General features: G+C 38.7%; 2 protein-coding genes across 4 annotated transcripts in view; one reads left to right on the forward strand and one right to left on the reverse strand.

Annotated features, from left to right (window-relative positions):
* Positions 1-18,836, forward strand: part of Atad2b (ATPase family AAA domain containing 2B) — a 132,567-nt gene that overhangs the window by 25,854 nt on the left and 87,877 nt on the right. For all 3 annotated transcript variants that reach the window (XM_057769870.1, XM_057769882.1, XM_057769876.1), the window contains exons 5-8: positions 4,551-4,653; positions 5,897-6,005; positions 8,517-8,633; positions 15,637-15,712. In XM_057769870.1, the coding sequence (XP_057625853.1) occupies positions 4,551-4,653; positions 5,897-6,005; positions 8,517-8,633; positions 15,637-15,712 (405 nt within the window). The remainder of the gene's footprint in view (positions 1-4,550; positions 4,654-5,896; positions 6,006-8,516; positions 8,634-15,636; positions 15,713-18,836) is intronic.
* Positions 12,459-12,800, reverse strand: LOC130874522 (60S ribosomal protein L30-like). The gene has a single exon (XM_057769897.1). It carries the CDS (start codon positions 12,798-12,800, stop codon positions 12,459-12,461), a length of 342 nt encoding a protein of 113 aa, XP_057625880.1.

Here is an 18,836-nt window from a genome sequence, read left to right on the forward strand (position 1 = left end):
TTTAAATGTGTGTGGGGAGGTGTGTGTGCCAGTGGAGGTCAGAGGTTGACATAGAGTGTTTACCTCTACACATTAATTTTTGAGATGGGGTCTCTAACTGAACCTGGAGCAAACCGAATGGCTAGATTGGCTAGTTGTTGACTCCAGGTAATCTCGCTTTGTTCACCTTCCTGCTCACACATGTCCACATCCCCTGCCCGTTTTTTAATATGGGTACCATTCTCATTTTACATGAACTCAAGTCTACGTATTGTTTAGCAGTATTGAGCATCTCCCTAGATCCTGCTTTTTTGAGGGGGTTGGAATGAGGCACAAGGTCTTTCCATGAAGTGATGCATTTACCTCAACTTTCTGTTTGCTGAATTCACAGCCATGTGCCACTATATCTTTTAAAACCACTTCCATTAACTAGTTTTGTCTGACTATTGGATTTAATATAATTTTATGGATTTTTTTGAGACAGGGTTTCTCTGTGTGGAGCCAGTGCTGGTATTAAAGGGGTATGCCATCTCCACTTGGCTGTGATAAAATTTTATCTGTTATTCTTTGGTTAATGAAAAGTAGTTATATTTGATTGCAACTGTTACAGTTCTTTAATATCTACTTATTTAAATATTATCGTTATTTTTGTTTTTCTTTCTTCTTTTTTTGAGACAGGTTTCCCTGTGTAGCCCTGGCTGTAACTCACTCTGTTGACCAGGCTGGCCTTGAAGTCAGAGATATGCCTGCCTCTGCCTCCTGAGTGCTGGGATTAAAGATGTATGCTACCATGCTGGGCTTTCAAGCAATATTAAGTTCTATTATTGATATCTAGTAAATGATAACTTTTCTTTGCCAAGATAATAAATTGGTGTTGAGCCTGCATCTATGTGAATGAGGCACCAAGCCTCGCTAATCACACCCATGGAACTATTTTCATTAGACATTGTGCACTGCTTTAGTCCCTTTTCTGCTACTATAACAGAATGTCATATTTCTAGATAAAGACAAGAAATTTAATTTATAATTGAATATTATTTCATTATGTATATGGACGGCAGTCTTTATATCTGGTCCTCAGTTGTTGAAGGGCTTGTAGGTTGTTTACATTTCCTTGCTGTTGTGAATTGAGCAGCAATGAACATGGCTGAGCAAGTGTGTGTGGAGTAGGATGCCAGGGCCTTTGGGCATATGTCAAGGAGTGTATAGTTGGGTCATATGATAGGTTTATTTTTAGCTTTTTTTTTGATAATTCTTCACAGTGATATCTTGAATTGCTATACCAGTTTGCAATCCCACCAGTAATGAGTGAGGGTTGTCTTTTTTTCATACCCCTTCAGCATTTGTTATTGGTTGTTTTGTTGGTCTTTACCATTCTGCCTGGGGTCAGGTGAAATCACAAAGTTGTTTTGATTTTTGTATTTTCCTACTTGCTAAGAACAATGAACTTTTTTTTTTTTTTTTTGAGACAGGAGCTCTCTGTGTAGCCTATCCTAGTACTTGCTATGTATCTGTCTATCTTATCTATCTATATCTGTCTTATCTACCTACCTACTTACCTACCTACCTACTAATTACCATTTATTATTTTATGTGTACCAGTGTCTTGCTTGAATGTAAATGCTCTGTATGTATGTCCAGTGCCTCTGGAGGCCAGAGTAGCGGCTGGATCTCCTAGGACTAGAGTTAAGGCTAATTGTATGCCAACCTGTGAGTCGTAGGAATCAAATCTGGGTCCCCCTGGAAAATTAACTAGTGTTCTTAACTGCTGAGCCATCTCTTGAGCTTCCCTTATCACCTTTTAATGTCCTGTCCCTTCTTGCATTGGAGAATTTCAATGTTGAAATATAGTCAAGAAATAGAAAATCTTCCTTGGCTTTACAGTATCTTACAATGAACTAGAGAGAGGGGTTAGTGCCAATTTGGGTCTAAGTTATTATTAGTTAGTGCCATAGAGCAGGATCTAGTCACATGTTAAATGTTATGGAAGTGTTTGTTAGAAGCATAAAACAGCCAGATGTGCTGTTGCAGGAGGCTTAGTCAAGAAGATCTTAGCCGGGCGGTGGTGGCGCACACCTTTAATCCCAGCACTCGGGAGGCAGAGGCAGGTGGATCTCTGTGAGTTCGAGACCAGCCTGGTCTACAAGAGCTAGTTCCAGGACAGGCTCCAAAACCACAGAGAAACCCTGTCTCGAAAAACCAAAAAAAAAAAAAAAAAAAAAAAGATCTCAAAGCACATGCCTTTAATCCTAGGACTCTGGAGGCAGAGACAGGTGGATGGATCTCTGAGTTGAAGGTCAGCCTGGTCTACAAACTATGTACCAGGACAGCAAAGACTGTTATACAGAGAAACTCTGTCTTGAAAAACAAAACCCACTACCACCACCAGCAAAATCCCAAAAAGATCTCAAGATCAAGGCTAGTTTGGACTACATAGCAAGGTCTAGGCAACTCTGGGCTATGTTGTAAAACCTGCCTAAGAAAACTTAATAAAGAAAAAAAAAACTAAATAAAAGTTTCTAAGATATTATTCTGTTTTTTTTTTTGATATCAGTGCTTTACTTTAATTTAAAAATATGTGTTCAGTGGACGGTGGTGGCTCACACCTTTAATCCCAGCACTCGGGAGGCAGAACAGGGAGATCTTTGTGATTTTGAGTCCAGCGTGGCCTACAAAGTGAGTTCCAGTACAGGCTCTAAAAAGCTACAGAGAAAGCCTGTCTTGAAAAACCAAAACCATTAAAAAAAATATCTGTTCCCCCATCTTGACTATCCATTTCCCTCAATTCACCTCCCCCCCATGCTCCTAATTTCCTCAGGAGATCTTGTCTATTTCCTTTTCCCAGGTGGATCTTATATGTTTCTCTTAGGGTTCAAGGATCCTTGTTGTTTAGCTTCTCTGGTGTCGTGGACTATAGGCTCATTATCCTTGCTTTATAGCTAGTATCCTCTTATGAGTGAATATGTACCATGCTCATCTTTCTGGGTCTAGGTTACCTCACTCAGGATTTTTTTTTTATTCTATCCATTTGCATGCAAATTTCAAGATGTTATTATTTTTTACTGCTGAGTAATACTCTAATGTATAAATGTACAGCATTTTCTTATCCATTTTTTGGATGAGGGACATCTAGGTTGTTTCCAGGTTCTGACTATTACAAATAATGCTACATAGAGAAAGTGGAGAAATCTCACATTAGCTACTTAACAGCACACCGGAAAACTAGAACAAAAAGAAACAGACTCATCTAGGAGTAGATGACAGGAAATAATCAAATAGAGAACTGAAATCAATAAAATAGAAAAAAAGAAAACAATATAAATAATCAGTGAAACAAAGAGCTGGTTCTTTGAGAAAATCAACAAGATAGACAAACCCTTATCCAAACTAATCAAAAGGCAGGGAGAGAATTAACAAAATTATAAAATTAACAAAATTATAAATGAAAAGGGGGGACATAACAACAGACAAAGAGGAAATCCAGAGAATTATTAGATTATGCTATAAGAATCTGTACACCATGAAATTAGAAAATTAAAAGAAGCAGAATTTTCTGGATAAGTACCACATACCAAAATTAAATCATATCCTTGTTTCTGTTTTTTTTGTTAATAACATTATATTAAAAGATTCACTTTTTTCCCCACTCAGTACTATGAATCTATTTGTTGTTTACTATAATATTATGGTGGTGTTTTCTTTCTTTTTCATTTTATGAGCTTTAGTATGAAAGTATCAGATCCCCTGGAACTGTAGTCACAGACAGTTGTGGTGTTGGGAACTGAACCCAGGTTCTCTGAAAGAGCAGCCAGTGCTCTTTACCACTGAGCAATCTCTCCATCCTCTTCCTTTCTTCCTTTTTTGCAACAGGTCTCACTGTGTAGACCTGGTTGGCCTGAAACACACTATTTAGTTAAGACTGGTCTTGAATCTAGTCATCCATTTGTCTCTGCCTTTTAAATTAAATTAATTAATTTTATTAATTAAATAATTATTTTATAAATTAAAAAATATTAAGACTTTTGAAGTTTTAATAAACAAAGGTATTTATTTTGAGCCTTATAAATGAAAGTTTAATAGTTTAAGAGTTTAATAAATATATAAAGTTTAAGATATTTTTTCTCTTTTTTTAAAAAATAAAAGTATTTTTTAAAGATTTATTTGTTATTTATTTATTATGTATACAGTGTTCAGCCTGCACACCAGAAAAGGGCACCAGATCTTATTATAGATGGTTATGAGCTACAATGTGGCTGCTGAGAATTGAACTCAGGACCTCTGGAAGAATATCCAGTGCTCTTAACTGCTGAGCTATCTTTCTAGTCCTAAAACTTTTTTTATTTTTATGTGTGTTGTGTTTTTATGTATATATACAATACCAGTCAAGATCAGAAGAGGGCTTTGGATCACTTGGGGCTAGAGTTACACATGTTTGTGAGCTACCAGATATGGGGGTTGAAAATTGTCCTCTAATAGAACACTTCTACCTTTAATACAGTTTATTGAGCCCTTTAAAGTGTCTGATATATGTGCCCATAATTGTCTAAACTCTCTTTATTATATGATTATAGTACTGCTGAAGCTGTATTACAAGAAATGGATAATATTAATATCCGGCGAAATCGTCGATCAGGAGAAGTAGAAAGGCTTCGAATGTGGACAGACACAGAATTTGTGAGTACATTAGTATATATAACCTTTGCAAGTATTTTGTTTCCTCTTGTAGTTGTCTTTTTGGTTTTTATTCACATATATGTGTAGGTCTGCATGAGTGGGTCCTCTGGTGCTGGAGTCACCATTATGAATCCCCTGAAGTGAGTGCTGAGAAGCCAACTTGTGCTCTCTGGAGGAAGAGTAGCCGCTCTTAACTGCTAAGCCATCTCTACAGCCCCCAAAGTAGTTTTCTTTATACCTGCAGAGAATTAGGAGCCCAGCTGTAGGCCTCCCCTCCCCTCTTCTCCTCTCCCATATCCTCCCTTTTCCTCCTCCTTTCCCTCCCCCTCCCCTCTCCTTCTCTTTTCTTGTGTGTGTGTGTGTGTGTGTGTGTGTGTGTGTGTGTGTGTAGCCAAAGATGACCTTGAACTTCTGATCTCTCTCTCTCTCTCTCTCTCTTTTTTTTTTTTTTTTTTTAATTTATTTTCGAGACAGAGTTTCTCTGTAGCTTTTGGTTCCTGTCCTAGAACTAGCTCTTCTGGACCAGGCTGGCCTCGAACTCACAGAGATCCGCCTGTCTCTGCCTGGGATTAAAGGCATACGCCACCACCACCCAGCAACTTCTGATCTCTTGCTTCCAGGCATGTGCCCTCATGCCTGGTTTATGGAGTGCTGAAGATGGAGCGCAGGGCATTGTGCATGTGGGGCAAGCACTTTACCAACTGAGCTACTTTCCCAGCCCAACACCAGAGTTAAAATTTTATTTTATGTGCATTGGTGTTTTGCCTGCATGTATGTGTACGTGAGGGTGTCAGATCTCTCAGGCTTGTTGGGGATTTTACTGCTTTTTCTCTGCTGGCTCTTGCTGCTCCTGCTGCTCCCTCTTTAAACCCCTCACCCCAACTTCCTTTTCTACTCCCCCATTTTCTTCTTCTCTGTTTATTTTTTCCTTCTCCCTTTTATAAAAAAAAAAATAGAGAAAAAGAAAAAGCCCCATGTATGGGGTTGAATCTGAGGCCGTGTATATATTTAACAACTCTATGAACTAAGTCATCCTGACCCCTATTTCTCCTTTTTCTTTATACTTTCTTTATACTTTATATTCTCTTTATACTTGTTGAAATAGGAAGCTTTTTTTTTCCATTAATTTGTGACTCATAGGTAGATGCTCAGTAAATTGTATTGAACAGACATGATTAATTTATTGAGTGCTATTTATAACAGAATAAATGCTAGGTTAATATTTGACAAATTTATTTCAAAGGAAAATATGGATATGTATTCAAGAGTAAAAAGGCGAAGAAAATCACTGAGAAGAAATAGTTATGGGATACAGAATCATCATGAAGTTTCTACTGAGGGCGAGGAAGAAGGTCTGTAAAGCACCTTGATGGAAAAACTAGAAAACTGTGGGGAGAGAAGACTAGATTGTTATTTTTGTCTTTAGGTGTATATTGCATGATTTGAGGTAATTTGAACTCATCTGGCATCTATATTTTCATTTTTCTTCAGTTGGTAAAATGAAGTGGCTATTGGTAGTTCTCAAGTTTTCTAGTGTGCAAAGCCTTTGGCTGTAGGCAAGTTTGCCCACTAGATTAGCCCTTTTGTTTTGCTGAAGGTACCCTCTAACTAAAATACTCTATTATCCATTCCCTCAAGTCTTTTCTTATTTGGATCTCAAATTTTGTTATAGACTGAGATGTAAATAGAGAAAAATGGAAGTGCTAATAGTAGTGGAAGGATCTTTAGTGTTTTTGCCTTCCACCTGTCTAGGTCTGAACTTAAGAACACAGTGGACTTGTAGGGGTAGAACTAGGAACATGCAGAAAGCACATTGGCTTTGTCAGTTTATAAAGTGGTGACCCATACGATTAGCATTGATCTCATAAAATGGATTTCAGGAGGTTTGGTGTATTGGAAATATAGATTAGCAGACTTTCCAAGGTAATCTTAGGCAAAGAAGACTACACTTATTTCTCAAATTCTGTACTTTATATATTAGCCAGATTCAGCCCCCTCCAAGACAGGGTTTTTCTATGTAACAGCCCTGACTGTTCTAGAACTTACTCAATAGACCATGCTGGCCTCAAACTCACAGAGATCCACCTGACTCTGCTTCTGAGTGCTTGGTTTAAAGGTGTGCACAACCATACCTGGCTACATTAGCCAGTCTTTAAAAGGATATATAATCATATATATGATTTTATTTTATTTTTTTCTCCTTTTTTGAGACAAGGTTTCTTTGTGTGGCCCTGGCTGTCCTGGAACTCACTCTGAAGACCAGGCTGGCCATGAACTCAGAGATCTGCCTGTCTCTGCCTCCCAAGTGCTGGGAGGTATGCACCACCACCAGCTGGTTTAAGAGCTCACATTTCTAATGAAGGTACATAATGAATAAATATTTTAGTTAGAACCTCTATATGGCCTCCTTTGTAGGCAATTAGTTTATGTGAGACAGATTTATAATGTGATATTTGCCTTTATATATGTTAGCTGACTGAGTAGGGGCTCTAAAGTAAATATGTCATCTGTATAATTTTTGTTCATAGTACAACAAGTTTTTTTTACTTATTCAGGAATAGGTATAGGTATTTTGTAGCATTATTTAGGTCAATGCCTTTTGGTTCCTACCTATGTTTTCTTTCTAAAATGCGATCAGTTATGCTTAGTTGTTATTCAGAGGCTCAACAAACTGTTATACTAAAACCAAAAATGGCTCATTTCTTCAGCATTTACCTTAAGTAAGAATAGTTCTTTGAATTAAGTGTAATTTGAGCACTTACCAGACTTTGTTTTTAATCATGCATAGATTTGTGGCTAGGCTAGGGATGTGGTTCAGTTAGTCAGTAGAAGACTTACTTAGAGATCACAAAGCCTGGGTTGAATCCCTAGTACAGCATAATTGAGATGAGGTAGCATGTTTCTTCCGACATAATCCCAGCATTCAGAAGAGAGAGGCAAGAGGATCAGGAATTAAAGGTCATTCTTAGCAGAGTTTGAGGTCTTGGTACATGAGAACCTGTCTTAAAAAAATATTTTTTTGAACATTTATTAAAGTTTTCTGTAGTTTGAAAAATCCTAAAACTTTCATTTATTTATTTATTGAGACAGGTTCTCATAGATAGGTTGGCCTTAAACTTATATGTCGCAGAGGATGGATTTGAATTTCTGACCCTCTTGCCATCACTCACTAGTGATGGAATTATAGGAGTATGCCACTTATTCATTTATTTATTTTAACTTATTTTTTATTTAACTATGCATGGTGGCATACATCTTCAATCCCAGCATTTAGAAGGCAGAGGCAGGAGGATCTCTGTGAGTTCAAGCCTGGTCTAGTCTACATAGTTTGATGCCATCTCAAACAAACAAACAAACAAACAAAAAACCAAACGAAATATTTATTTTCCTTGTATAAGTGTGTATTGTGTAAAAAAAAAATTTAAAAAACAAAACCTCCCAAGAAAATCAAGACACAGGGAATGATCACTGTGGCTTGCTATTCATTCATTCATTCATTCATTCATTTATTCATTTTTTGAGATTGGGTCTCACTATGTAGTTCTGACTGTCCTAGAACTCACTATGTAGACCAGGTTGGCATCAAATTCACAGACCTCTGTCTGCCTCTGCCTCCAAGTGCTGTTTAAAGGAATCAAATGTGTGTGCCACCACACCTGGCTAACTGTTTTATTTTCTGTATTGATTTTTTTTTTAACCTAGGTTTATTTTTGGTTATACTAGTTTATGCTATTATGAATTGCTAACATTTTAAAATATCACTTGCGAAGACAAAAAGTAATGGATAAATGTAAATACTCAGTTGTAGAATAGGATCATACCTGTGGGTTAAACTGTTTTCCCCTTTTATATGTCGAAACTAGAATCTCAAGAGGAGGATGGAGACATAGAAGTTGAAGAGGCAGAAGGAGAAGAAAATGATAGGCCATACAATTTGAGACAAAGAAAAACAGTGGATCGATACCAAGCACCACCAATAGGTAGGTGACTCTAAACAACTTCTTTGTTTTTAATAACTGAGGGTAGCTTTATCACTGTTGTGAAAAAGGACATTTTCCTGGGTTCAGTGGTGTAGTGCTGTGGTCCTTGCCATTGAGGAGCTGAAGTTAAAGGATCACTTGAGCCCAGGTATTCGTTTTTGGCAAGACCCCTTTTAAAAATAAGACAACAATCAACAGTGCTAAATTTAAAATAATCAAACCTCTTGTATGTCCTGTGCATTTTTTCCCACATACTTCTGTGTGTCCATACAGCTGACAGCTAAGGCTCACGATGACTGATTTATTATTTGTCCTTCCTCTCACTCATTCCTTTGGCTACTATTTTCTAGTTTCTGTGTGTCTAGATTTGCCTGTATGTTTTATTCTGTGTTTTATCTTGTTGCCAGGAATTAAATGTAGGGTTTTGTGCGTTCTGTGCGAGTGCTTTACCTTGTGACAGCCTTTATTTGTGATACTTTATTTACCCTTCTTTCATTTAGTATAATTTTTTTCAAGAATCCTTGTTTAGAATTTTAAAAAATTATTTTTTTTTCTCTTTTTTTTTTTCTCCCTAACCCTAACCCTAACCCTTAAAAAATTATTTTGATCAGACATGGTGACACAATCCTTTAATCTCAGCACTCAAGAAGCAGAGGCATGTGGATCTCTGTAAGTTTGAAGTTAGCCTGGTTTTCATAGAGAGTTCTAGGGTAGCCAGGACTATGTAGAGAGAACCTGTTTTTAAAAAAATTGTTTTATGCACATGGGTGTTTTGCCTGCAAGTATACATACATGTATGCCTGTGCATCTTGTGTATGCCTGGTGCCTACATGGGCCAGTAGAGGACTTTAGATTCCCTGGAGTTGGAGTTACAAATAGTTATGAGCTGCCATCTGAGTGTTGGGACTCAAACTTGAGTCCTCTGGAAGAGCAGCTAGTGCTTTTAACGACTGATCCACCTCCCCAGCCCCTTACGTAGAATTTTGTACTCTAAAATAGTGTTTGGTAGAGGTATGCTAATTATATCTAAAAGCTGTTAAAGTGTTCAGACATCCCTCTATTCTTGTTAAGAGTCATTGTTTCAGTTGTCACCAATGAGAGAGTGTGTTCTGGTAGAAAAAAGATTGGGAATCATTATTCTGAATTTTTGCTTTGTTTTCTCTTTTTCTTAATGTAATTGAAATAATGTCTGAAGCATGTATTTGTATTCTACAATTTGGCAAGTTCTGTAATATGTACATGCCTGTGACACTATCACCATAATCAAAACAAGCATACTCATCAATGCCCAGCCTCCTGGATATCCTCATTCTTGTGTGTATTCTGTTCTCAGTCATTTGTGTCTTCCTTGTAATAGTGTTTGAGTACTTATCTAGTCTGTTTTCTATCATCTTAATTCAACTTTATATGTTTTTGATTTTATATAAATGAAATTATAAGTTTGTTTATTTTCATTTTGATTTTTTGAAATAGTCTTGTTCTTGTCCTAGGTTTGTCTGGAATTTGCTGTATAGCTTAGGGTGACCTCAGACTTGTAGTGATCATCCTTTCCCAGTCTCCCAAGTGGTAGAATTATAGGTACAAGCCACCATACCCAGCTTTGAAATACTGAAATACTATATTTTTACCTTTATTTCACTCAGCGTAATTATTGTAATACTTGTTATAGGTGTGAGTCATCTCAACTGTCATTTATTATTCATTTTTTAGAGATTAATTCTTGCTTTTGGTTATTGATTGTTATAAATGCAGGTGTGGTAGAGCGTCTTTAATATTAGTACTCAAGTCTGGGGCAGAAGAAAGATTTAGATTTTGAGACCAGTAGGGATTCATAAAAGCGTGAGATAAAAACAAACAAAAAACAAGGATAAACAGGCAAGTACTACAAAGTGTGGTGGGTAGATTTATGATTAGTGAGTTAACAATTAATAAATTAGTATATTTAATTTTGTAAGAAATTGCTCATCTTCCAAAGTGGTTGTGACATTTTCATTCAGATTTTATGTTTCCAACCAAGGCTACATAGAGATATTCTGTTTTACTCCTCACTAAAGATAAAGAGAGTTTGTTTTTCTAGCATAACTCTTGGTGACACATACCTTTAATTCTAGTATTAGGAGGCAGAGGCAGTGTGATAACTATGGATTTGTTATGGATTCCAGGACTGGCACTCTGCCTTGAAAAACAGTAACAACAACAAAAAATTTGATACTTGCCAATGCTTGTTATGACTAGTCTAATTAATGTAGCTCTTTGTGTGTGTTTTGGTGGTACAGAGGGCTTTGTATATTCCCCCAAAGCATTCTAGCACTGAGATAGAGCCTATTCCCCATTCCTTTTTTTTTTTTTTTTGCCCCCACTCCATAAGGTTTTACTAAGCAAGGTCTCACTAAGTTGCAAGGCTGACCTTGAATTTGAACTCTTCTGTCTCCCAAGTGCCTGGAATCATAGGCAAGACCCAGTTGTAATAGCGTGTGCAGTATAGTTTTAGTTTGTGTCTCTCTAATGAAGTTGAGCATTTTCTTCTCATGTTTACTTAACAGTGGCAAATCTTTGTGTGTATGCATGTGCATTAGGTGTCTGTGCATGTGTGTGTAAGTATCAACATCAGTGTCTTCATCAATCATTGCACTAGTTAGTTACTTTTCTGCTGCTGTGGTAAGGACTAAGACTAAAAGCAATTTAGGGAAGAAAGAATTTAATTGGGCTTCCAGAGGGAGAATCCATAATGGTGGGGGAGGCATGGTGGCAGACAGCTGGAAGCTGAGCGAGCACATCTTTTTTTGTGGCGGGGAGGGTTTCAAGACAAGGTTTCCCTGTATATCTTTCGACTGGCCTTGAACTTACAGAGATTCTCCTGCCTCTGCCTCCTTAGTGCTGGGATTAAAGATCACATCTTAAATCACAATGGTGAAAGCAGAAAGTGAGCTGCAAGTGAGGTAAAGCTATAGACTCTCAAAGCCCACTCCTAGTGACATATATCCTCCATCAAGGCTCCATAGCCTCTCCAGACAGCCTTACCAACTGGTATTCTATTATCTGAGCCTATGGCAGCCATTCTTGTTCCATGCCCTGTTCCCATAGGTCCATGAAATGAGTCTAACTTTAAGACTCATTGCTGAGATTCCATGTAAAATACAAAACAAATTACATACTTCCAATAGATTTTGTTTGTTTTTTGTTTTTTGAGACAGGGTTTCTCTTTACCTGTAGAACCTGTCCTGGAACTCACTCTGTAGACCAGACTGGCCTCGAACTCACAGATATCTGACTGTCTCTGTCTCCCGAGTGCTGGGATTAAAAGTGTGCACCACCACTGCCTGGCTCATACTTCCAATGTGCATGGAATATACCTTCCCATCCCAAAAGAGAGAAATGGGGACATCATGAGTGATTTCTGGACCAAAGCAAGATAGAGGCCCAGTAGGGTAAATACTAAATCCTGTAGCTCCATGTCTTTTATCTGTGACTTTAGTTTTAAAGGATTTGGATGGTTCTCCCCTTCCACTTTCGCTGTCTACCACGTACATCTCTCTCTTGGCCGGGTTCCACTCCTGTATACAATTCTCATGAGGCAGACGTCTCATGACTGTAGCATCTTAACGTCTTGGAGTTTCCACTGCAACCCAGGTTTCACTTTCACAGCTTTACATAATAGATTCTCAGGATCCTGTAGGGACAGTGACTTAGCATTACCACATGATGCGTGGTCTCAGTGGCTGTCTGGAACTGCAGAGAAAGAATCTACAACACGTTTACTCTTGCATTTTTTTTTTTTTTTGAAAGAGCACTGGTAAAGTTTTATCACAGGAAAATTTTCCTGGTTTACTTTTCACCAGTCTGGTCTTGAATGCTTCTAATAGTATCAGAATCACCTGGGTCAATCGTAGCCAGTGTGCTTATTCTGTAGTATTTTCTGCATGTTGTCACCATTTGAATATTATTGCCATTGTAATGATGGACACTAGTTTTAGCCAATACAGTGTAGTATTCTATTTCAGATTTCCTCAAAGCTGGGCAGTTGGCAAGGATAACCAATTTCACTTTGCCCTGTCTGATCATCTTTAGAGTTTGTTTGTATCTTAGCACATACTTTCTACTTTTTATAACAAATTGGAGCCTAGAGTAGATTGACTCTAGAGACTTTTTCGTCTTTGTGACTACCATTTTCCTGCCTTAGGTGCAGGACAGCCCCCAACCAAGATCAACCACCAAGATGGCCAGGGAGTGAGAAGGTCACTCTTGCATTTTTAATGCCTCCAGAAGGTAGTACATGTGGGTGATACTGCCAAATTTGGCTTCCATCTTAGGCTAGAATCTTATCCACTTCAACCACATTAGTAGCAGCTTTCCTATTCTGAAATGGTTGTTTTCTAGGAGGGAACAACCCCTTAGCCTTTTTCCTATCACAAATCAGAAACTTGGCTGCTCTTTTAGTTGTTTTTCTATTGCTATGATAAAGCACTGAGACCAAAGCAATTTATCCAAGTGTTTAATTGGGTTTACTGGACCAGAGGGTTAGAGTGATTGAGTCGTAGCAGGAGACTGGAGCAGCAGTTGAGCATCTACCTCTTGAATCACAAGCATATATAGAGAGCATATCACTTAATCACTTCCTAAACATTGACCAACTGGGGACCAAGTAGACATCTCACTCAGATATCACAGATGGGGAGGGTCCTGCCCTCAAGGTACCTTTCCATTGTTCCAGTGCAGAGTGGTCCTCTCCTTAAAGATGCCTTTAACAATTGTAATCTTTCTTTCAGTATACGACTTGAATATAATATTAAACTTTTTGGTGCTCTTTTCCTTCCAAACTATACATTTAGTATTTCTTCCTATCCTACTTTCTTTTTTTTTTAATTGAAAAAAAAATTTCTGCCTCCTCCCAGCCTCCCATTTCCCTCCCCCTCCCCCCACTCCCCTCCCCCACCCTCTCCAGTCCAAAGAGCAGTCATGGTTCCCTGCCCTGTGGGCAGTTCAAGGTCCTCCCCACTCCATCCAAGTCTAGGAAGGTGAGCATCCAAACTGGTTAGACTCCCACAAAGCCAGTACATGCAGTAGGATCAAAACCCAGTGCCATTGTCCTTGGCTTCTCATCAGCCCTCATTGTCCACTATGTTCAGAGAGTCCGGTTTTATCCCATGCTTTTTCAGTCCCAGTCCAGCTGGCCTTGGTGAGCTCCCAATTGATCAGCCCCACTGTCTCAGTGGGTGGGTGCACACCTCGCGGTCCTGACTTCCTTGCTCATGTTCTCTCTTCTTCTGCTCCTCATTTGGACCTTGTTATAGATCTGCATACAAGCTATCAGTTACCATGACACTGAGTCAATCCTATATTGTCCTTAACTTTTCTCCACCACAGAAATGAGTTTATTACTTTTAAATTTAATGCCAAACAAGTCCTTAGGACATTAGCAGAAGGCAGCCAGATTCTTTACAAAATGTCACATGAATGACTTCTAGCCCAGTTGCTAGGAAGACCTTCTCTGAAACCTCTTGAGCCAGGCCTCTACAGTTTGCATTGCTGTCAGCATATGGACAACATCACTGTCATCCAGGCTCTAACTAGAATGGCCCTCTAAGCTCTGGTTACAGCATTTAGTGGTTTTTCCAGCTCTGAGTCACACAACCTTCTACAACCTTTCAAAACCAACATGGTCAGGTTCTCATAGCAACAACCCCACTTTTTCTCGGACCAGCTTCTGTATTAGTTTTGTGTTGCTGTGATAAAATACTAATGAAGAGTTTTATTTGCGGGTATGTGGTTTTAGAGGCATAGGCTTGGTGGCAGTCACCTGAGGTCCACTGCCCAACTAGTCTAGCAAGACTAGAGAGCTCTAAGTTCAGTGAGAAATTCTGTATCAAAATATAGGATAGAGAGTGTAGTGCTCAGTGGCATTCATGGCAGAGTACATCTGCACACATGCAGTGCTCTCTCTCTGTGTCTCTCCCTCTCCATGGCTGCTAAGGTTCATGCTTAAAATCCATGGCTGAGGTATTTCCATTACCATGATTTATGAAGTGCCAGGCTCTTGTAGCTGATTGTAGTGTTGTAAATCGGGCCTTGAGTCCATGTTGTAGTGCTTGGGCAGGTTTCTAGGGTAAGTCCACATACACTAGCCAGCGGAGTTGGTCTGTAGGGATTCTGTCTGATAAGAGTTTTACTGTGGCTAACCTGGTCCTGTGATACAGGTCTTGTGTTTCCTTTTATTTCTTTCCTCCAATAGGACTGTATCCCTGTTTGTGGTCTGCTGTTAGGAGATGGGGATGGTGTGAGGCAGGCAGCGCAAACCTTTTCTTCCTACCCTTTTCTAATGCTTATTTTAATATTATTCTGTAACCAAGCACTTGATTCACAGCCTGGTTTCTGAGTTTTTGTGAATGTTTTTTTGTTTTTTTTTGTTTTGCTTTTCAAGACAGGGTTTTTCTGTGTAACAGCTCTGGCTCTCCTCGAACTTGCGTTGTAGACCAGGCTGGCCTCAATTGATAGACATCTGCTTGCCTCTGCCTCCTGAGTGCTGGGATTAAAAGTGAGTGCCACCATGCCTGGTATTTGTATACATGAAGATTTGTTTATGTTTGTGCTTTTGTGGGGGATTATTACTATGGATAGTATTACTTTGCTTTTTTCCCTACTACAAAATTTTTAAAATGGATTACACTTTTAGTTTTTCGAGACAGGGTTTCTCTGTGGTTTTGGAGCCTGTCCTGGAACTAGCTCTTGTAGACCAGGCTGGTCTCGAACTCACATAGATCCGCCTGCCTCTGCCTCCCGAGTGCTGGGATTAAAGGTGTGCGCCACCACCGCCCGGCGGATTACACTTTTAGAAATATTAACATCTACTTAGAGTGTGTAACACAAAGTGCTTGTCTTTGTTGTACTTCCAGACAGGAGTGTGGAAGTTGGGTTCTCACAGAAAGTTGACAGAGTCTTTTTATGCCCCTTTAGTGCATGGGCTTAGTAGTGCTATTAGTTATTTCTACCTGTTTTCTTCTTTTAGTACCAGCTCATCAAAAAAAGAGGGAAAACACACTGTTTGATATTCATAGGTCCCCAGCAAGAAGAAGCCATATCAGGTAAGTTGTGTTTGATTTGAAAGAAGAGAATGTTTGCTTGTGTTGATGAACAAAGGAAAGACTTAATTGTATCCTTTTCTTCTTCCCTTCCCTTTTGACTGTCTTCTGTCCTTCCTTTCATCCTACACATGACTTGTTTTTGGTTCACAGTTTATTTGTAAATTTTTTTTTCCTTGACAGGGTTTCTCTGTAGCTTTGGAGCTTGTCCTGGAACTCGTTTTGTAGACCAGGATGGCCTCAAACTCACAGAGACCCGCCTGTCTCTGTCTCCCGAATACTGGGATTAATGGTGTGTACCACCACTGCCCGGCATTTTTTTTTTTTTTTTGGTTTTTTCGAGACAGGGTTTCTCTGTGGTTTTGGAGCCTGTCCTGGAATTAGCTCTGTAGACCAGGCTGGTCTCGAACTCACAGAGATCCGCCTGCCTCTGCCTCCCGAGTGCTGGGATTAAAGGCGTGCGCCACCACCGCCCGGCTGCCCGGCATATTTTTAAGTTTAATTTTTAATTAATTTTAACTTTCATATCCTATAGCAACAAAGTTTTTGATCCCATATGAGTTGAATGTAGAATGGTCCATGATGTCTTTCTTTGAGATGGTGACTCGTTTTTGTTTTTCCATTGATAAAACTAGTTTTGCTTTGTTTCCCAGACTTGCCTGAAGCTTCTAGCTCAAGTGATTCTCTTGCCTCAGCTCCCTACTAGTTCGGATTACAGATACTTGTTCCAGCCATACTTGGGGAGTAGGTCTTTAATGCTTCCCCCTTTTTATTCTTAAAAACAAAACTAGTAGGTACAGAGTTTAGAAATTTAGAAATGTATCATTTTACTTTTATTTATTAAATTTTAGAAACAATTCCTTTCTCTTTTTCTTTTCTTTTCTTTTCTTTTTTTGGTTTTTCGAGACAGGGTTTCTCTGTGGTTTTGGAGCCTGTCCTGGACTTTCTCCTTTTCTTAAGTGGTGGGTTTTTATTACAACATATTTCTTTTTTAATGTGCATCAGTATTTTGCCGTGGTGTTGGGCCCCCTGGAACAGAGTTATATACAGTTGTGAGCTACCACGTGAGTACTAGGAATTGAACCCAGGTCCTGTTGAAGAGCAGCCAGTGCTCTTAACTGCTGAGCCATCTCTCCGGCCTGAAACAGTTCCTTTCTATATTTCTCCAGCTATGAGTTTGTGGCAACCATCTAGCTTCTTCCATAATGCCTATTTATTGATTGGACTATTACATAGTCTTTTTGTGTTTAATGTTTTGATTTTTTAAAAACATATTCTAGATAGTAATCCCCTATTTGATAAATTGTTGGCAAAGATTTTCTCTTTAGGCTGTCTCTTTACTCCGCTAGTTGTTTCCTTTGTGATGTAGAAGCATTATGTATGCATTATGTATGCATGTATTTGAAACAAGGTCGCACCATAGAGCTCAAGCTGGCCTAGAACTTTCCCCATCTCCTATGTGTGGGCATGACTAGGCATATACCACTATACCCAGCCAGAAGGCTTTAAGTCTGATTCAGTTTCATGTTTATGTCTGCGTCTTGATATATACAATTTAAAAGAATGAAGAATTTCATTTGGTTATGATAAATTCAGTTTAGACATGTTGAAGGGATCCAGTGTGGTAAACTTTTGGTTTTTCGAGATAGGGTTTCTTGGTAGCTTTGGAGCCTGTCCTGGAACTAACTCTTGTTGGCCCAGAATTCACAGAGATCTGCCTGCCTCTGGCTCCCGAGTGCTGGGATTAAAGGAGTGAATGCACCACCACCACCCGGCTTTGTAGTAAACTTTTAAAATTATTTCAGTTTGTAGACCAGTTATGTAATACTTTTTTTCTTTTGTTTTTTGAGACAAGATCTCTCTATATAGGCCTGATTTATCCTGAAGCTTTCTTTGTAGACCAGGCTGGCCTTGAACTCAGAGAGATCAGACTATCTCTGTGCCTCCCAAATGCTGGGATTAAAATGTATGCCGAAGTGCCTGGCCATATTCATAATAATTTAACTTTATTTCTTCTTTGAAATGACTTTAGTCTAATACGTTGTTTAGTCTTTCCTTAATATGCTTATGATTATAAATTATTTGTTTTATTTAGTTATTTTAGATTTTTTTTTTTGAGACAGGAATTCTTGGTATTACAGTCCTAATTGTCTTGGAACTAGCTTTTGTAGACCAGGCTGACCTCAAGCTCACAGAGACCACCTTCCTCTTCCTCCCTAGTGTTGGGATTAAAGGTGTGCGCCACCACTGCCGGGTTAGATAATTAATATTTTATTATCTTATGTATGACTATTTTACCTGCATGTATGCTTGGTGCCTCTGGAGGCCTGAAGAGGGCATTGGATCCCTTCGACCTGGAGTTACATAGATAGCTGTGAGCCACCATGTGATTATTGGGAGCTGAACCTTGATCCTCTAGAAGAGCAGCCAGTAATACTAACTGCTGAGCCATATCTCTAATCCTATTTACTTATTTTGAGATAGGATCTTATTATGTTGTCCAGGCTGGTCTCTTGGTTCAAGAGAGCCTCTTACTTCATGCTTTCCCCAAATATCTAGGACTAGAGATGTATACCATCATGCCTGGCTAAGTATTTTCTTTTTCATTAAAAGTATTTTATGTATTTGGTAAGACTGCAAACAAGGTAGAAGAGTCTTTAGTAGAAAGTAAAAGCCTTTATTTTTCTTTAAACAAGTATAATTACTTTTTTTTTGGTTTTTCGAGACAGGGTTTCTCTGTGGTTTTGAAGCCTGTCCTGGAACTAGCTCTTGTAGACCAGGCTGGGCTCGAACTCCCAGAGATCCGCCTGCCTCTGCCTCCCGAGTGCTGGGATTAAAGGCGTGCGCCACCGCCGCCCGGCTGTATATTTACTTTTTAAAATGATTGAATTATTTCTGATAATTTGGGAAAAGAAGAGTAAAGAAGATAAATGTCTTGTTCTCTGATTTTGATACTTATAATAATACAGATATTTGAATGTAAGTTTGTTGCTTGACTACTTTTTTAAGCTTCCATATTTGACAAATTACAGGTGTCTATTCTGTAGTATTTATTCTTTTCTGTGGAGCTTGGCCTTCATTCCTTGTGAGATGTGAACTGCATGAAGACAGTGATCTAAATAAACAT

Source organism: Chionomys nivalis, chromosome 1 (assembly GCF_950005125.1).
Source record: "Chionomys nivalis chromosome 1, mChiNiv1.1, whole genome shotgun sequence".
Lineage (NCBI taxonomy): Eukaryota > Metazoa > Chordata > Mammalia > Rodentia > Cricetidae > Chionomys > Chionomys nivalis.

Bases quoted from the DNA above. Each gene is read 5' to 3' on its own strand.
- LOC130874522 (XM_057769897.1), bottom strand. From the start codon at position 12,800: ATGGTAGTCACAAAGACGAAAAAGTCTCTAGAGTCAATCTACTCTAGG.